Source organism: Euphorbia lathyris, chromosome 3 (genome assembly GCF_963576675.1).
Source record: "Euphorbia lathyris chromosome 3, ddEupLath1.1, whole genome shotgun sequence".
NCBI classification, from domain to species: domain Eukaryota; kingdom Viridiplantae; phylum Streptophyta; class Magnoliopsida; order Malpighiales; family Euphorbiaceae; genus Euphorbia; species Euphorbia lathyris.
In genome coordinates this window covers 37,266,666-37,269,646 of record NC_088912.1, presented here as the reverse complement: position 1 = coordinate 37,269,646, position 2,981 = coordinate 37,266,666, and the positions used below count along the sequence as shown (strand labels likewise).

Here is a 2,981-nt window from a genome sequence, read left to right as displayed (position 1 = left end):
TTGCATAAAATGTTCAGTTAGCCCCCTGAACTTGCGTAAAATGTAATCAATTAATCATTCGGTTGTAAAAAAGTAAATCAAATGCGGAAGATATGTTACACGTGTCTTAAAATGTTATTACATACTTCACAAAATAGATTAAAACATGTTAAAAAAGAATTTCTTAATTATTCAACTATAAAACATTTTCTTCGCTAATATTATAATTGCATACCCCGACTTTGGTCGTTTTATTTTTTTAAGATTCGTGTAACATATCTTCCGCATTTAACTTACTTTTTTACAACCGAATAATTAATTGATTACATTTTATGCAAGTTCAAGGGGCTAACTGAACATTTTATGCAAGTTCAAGGGGCTATCGAGACACTTTGAAAGTTCGGGGGGCCAATCAACTATTTTGGACAAGTTCAGGGGCAAATGATGTATTATGCCAACAAAAAAAACTCCCCTAATTGCAAACATAAGCAAAGTTTACAAATAGAGATTTGCAGTAAAATTCAATATTTTAAATTACTGTATTAAGTTCTGAAGATATATACAAACATGAATGTTCATATGCACCTTAATGACCAAGTGAATTTTGGTCATTCACCGTTAGGTTTAGGTTTATTAAATCTAAGCCTCACGATGCTTTGAATTTCTACCTTAAGATTTTAATAAGCCTAGATCTAACGGTGAATGACAAAATTTTACATGGTTATGGTCATTAAGGTGCATGTGATCAAGACTATATATATATATATATATATTAGAGAACAATCAATATATTTTTAATGAACATAAGACATGCATGCCCCTCTCTAATCAACAGTCTAATTGAAAAACATGCATGGGAATGGCATATTCATGTAGCAAATTCCAATATAGAGCTGGTAAATATTCAAGATTTTAGTTACATTATATAATAATTTCCACGAAACAAAATCTAACAGCATTCTAAAAGCGAAAACGATATATCAGAAACATTCCCAAGCAACATCCTTCAAACAGAAAAAACAGGATTACACTGCCAATTACCAATTCCTCACCCAATCTGTCAAACTACCAACATTTCTACTGATGTCTTCAATAGAATCACTCCTTAGTGCCACAACAATGTCTTCTGAGTAACTGTCTTTTGCCTCCTCTAAGAGTATTTGGAATATTTCACACTCTACATTGTTCGATATCTTCTTCTGCGAGTAATCCCTATAAAACATGGTTTTATTTTACGGAAACTTTTTTCGGTCAATAAGAATTTTTTGTCCCCAAATCGCACCTCCATATCAGGCCTCTATATATGCAATAAGTAAATGAAAGGGAAATTAGTTACCTTTTACTCAGCCGATCATACAAGAAAGAAGTTTCGGTTTGAAGCACCACAACTCGATCAAACCATCGCTCAGGAAAAAAATCACAGCCATGGTAGTCAACTATGTTTCCCCCTTCTTGCATAATATCTTCAAGCTCATCACATACCTTGCATAGTCACAAGCTTTTACACTCAACACTTTTGTCATTCAATTTAATATCACAAACTTCAACACATCCCTAAATAATTTTGCTACTTATATATGAATTGGTGCCAAACCATGCCTAAACTGAGGTAAGATAACATAGAAACAAATAGGATACCAGGTCCTCGTTGATGACATGACTTTCAAATTGCTCATCCCAACCGTCATGCAAATTCTTCTCTCTAACCAAATCTCCTATATTGATGTGGCGGAGCTGGGTTGCTTCTGCTAGAGCCAATGAAGTCGTGGTTTTCCCAGTTCCAGGTGTTCCTGTTATCAGTATATTTGGTTTACTCCTCTTGTTGCTATCTTGCGCCATGACAACCACTATGAACTTGCAGAAGGAAAATTTTGTGGCTGATTACTCTGCTAGGGTAACAGATTGAGATATTCAGAAATAGTAAATAAGAGATTTAAACCATCTCATAACATATACACATAGCACACAAAATTTTTACTGTCAAGATTGTAGAGTTTAGGTATTTATAACAGATTTGATTAATAATTTTTTGGATATTTTACATTAAATATAACCATAGATAAAGTTCATAAGCAGAGATTTATTTATTTTAACATACATTTTTGTAATATAATTGGGGGACTAAGGAATGAAGATGCTGAGTTTCAAACTCAATACAATTTACCTCCATTTTTGTGCAGATGTATCAACTGAGCTAACCCATTAGCTTTTTTAAAAATGCATTTTGAATTAACGTGATTATCATTCATACAAGATTAACTATTTTTATTTAACAAGTTTAGACAAATAAGATAGTAATTAATTAGGGGTGAGCCGTGAGCAACAGCGAAGCAAGCGGAACCACATTAACCAAACACCGTTTTAGACATTAGGGGTAAAATAAAATTGAATATGAGGATGTAAAATATAATGCTGTAAAATATTTCCTGATGTTGCATTGGAAAAGATAATGTTGCCTTTGTTCGTGGAAATGGAAATGATGAATAAAGCATTGACATGTATGATAAACAAGCACATAAATATTTTATTTATCCAAGTAAAATAAAGAAGTCCACATCATATAAGTTCTAAAACAAAACTACAACTACATCATGGTCCTATGATCTAATCCTCCTTGGAATCATCAGCATCCACGTCCAAGGCAGCTCCCGAAGAGGAGGCACCATACCGACGCTCCATGGCCTGAATCTGTGCTCGAGCCTCTGCCAACTCAGTCCTGCTATCCAGCAAGTCCTTATGCTTCCTCGATAGAGCGTTCTGCATTTTACATAAATTAGGAGTCATAAACATGCTTATATATACATACATATATACATACATGCATACGTTCATAATCGTATAATAAGCATGCTTACCGAGAACCGGACATTTTCCAAGAGAATAAGACGTTCCATCCCACGGAGGAGATGAGTCATCCTGACACTAGTGGATCGAGGGATCTATCTCAAGCAAAAAGTCAATAAATTAATACGAAAAGCAGCCAAAATAAAGAGATAAAGTGG

At 34.0% G+C, this 2,981-nt stretch overlaps 1 protein-coding gene across 1 annotated transcript; it reads right to left on the bottom strand.

The window, feature by feature from the left end:
* Positions 1–846: 846 nt before the first annotated feature.
* On the bottom strand, positions 847–1,886 carry LOC136223628 (adenylate kinase isoenzyme 6 homolog). The gene is made up of 3 exons (XM_066011740.1): positions 1,618–1,886; positions 1,316–1,461; positions 847–1,191 (listed from the first exon to the last, which is right to left on the bottom strand). The coding sequence occupies exons 1-3, from the start codon at positions 1,816–1,818 to the stop codon at positions 1,017–1,019; spliced, it is 522 nt and encodes a 173-aa protein (XP_065867812.1). The 5' UTR covers positions 1,819–1,886; the 3' UTR covers positions 847–1,016.
* Positions 1,887–2,981: the final 1,095 nt, after the last annotated feature.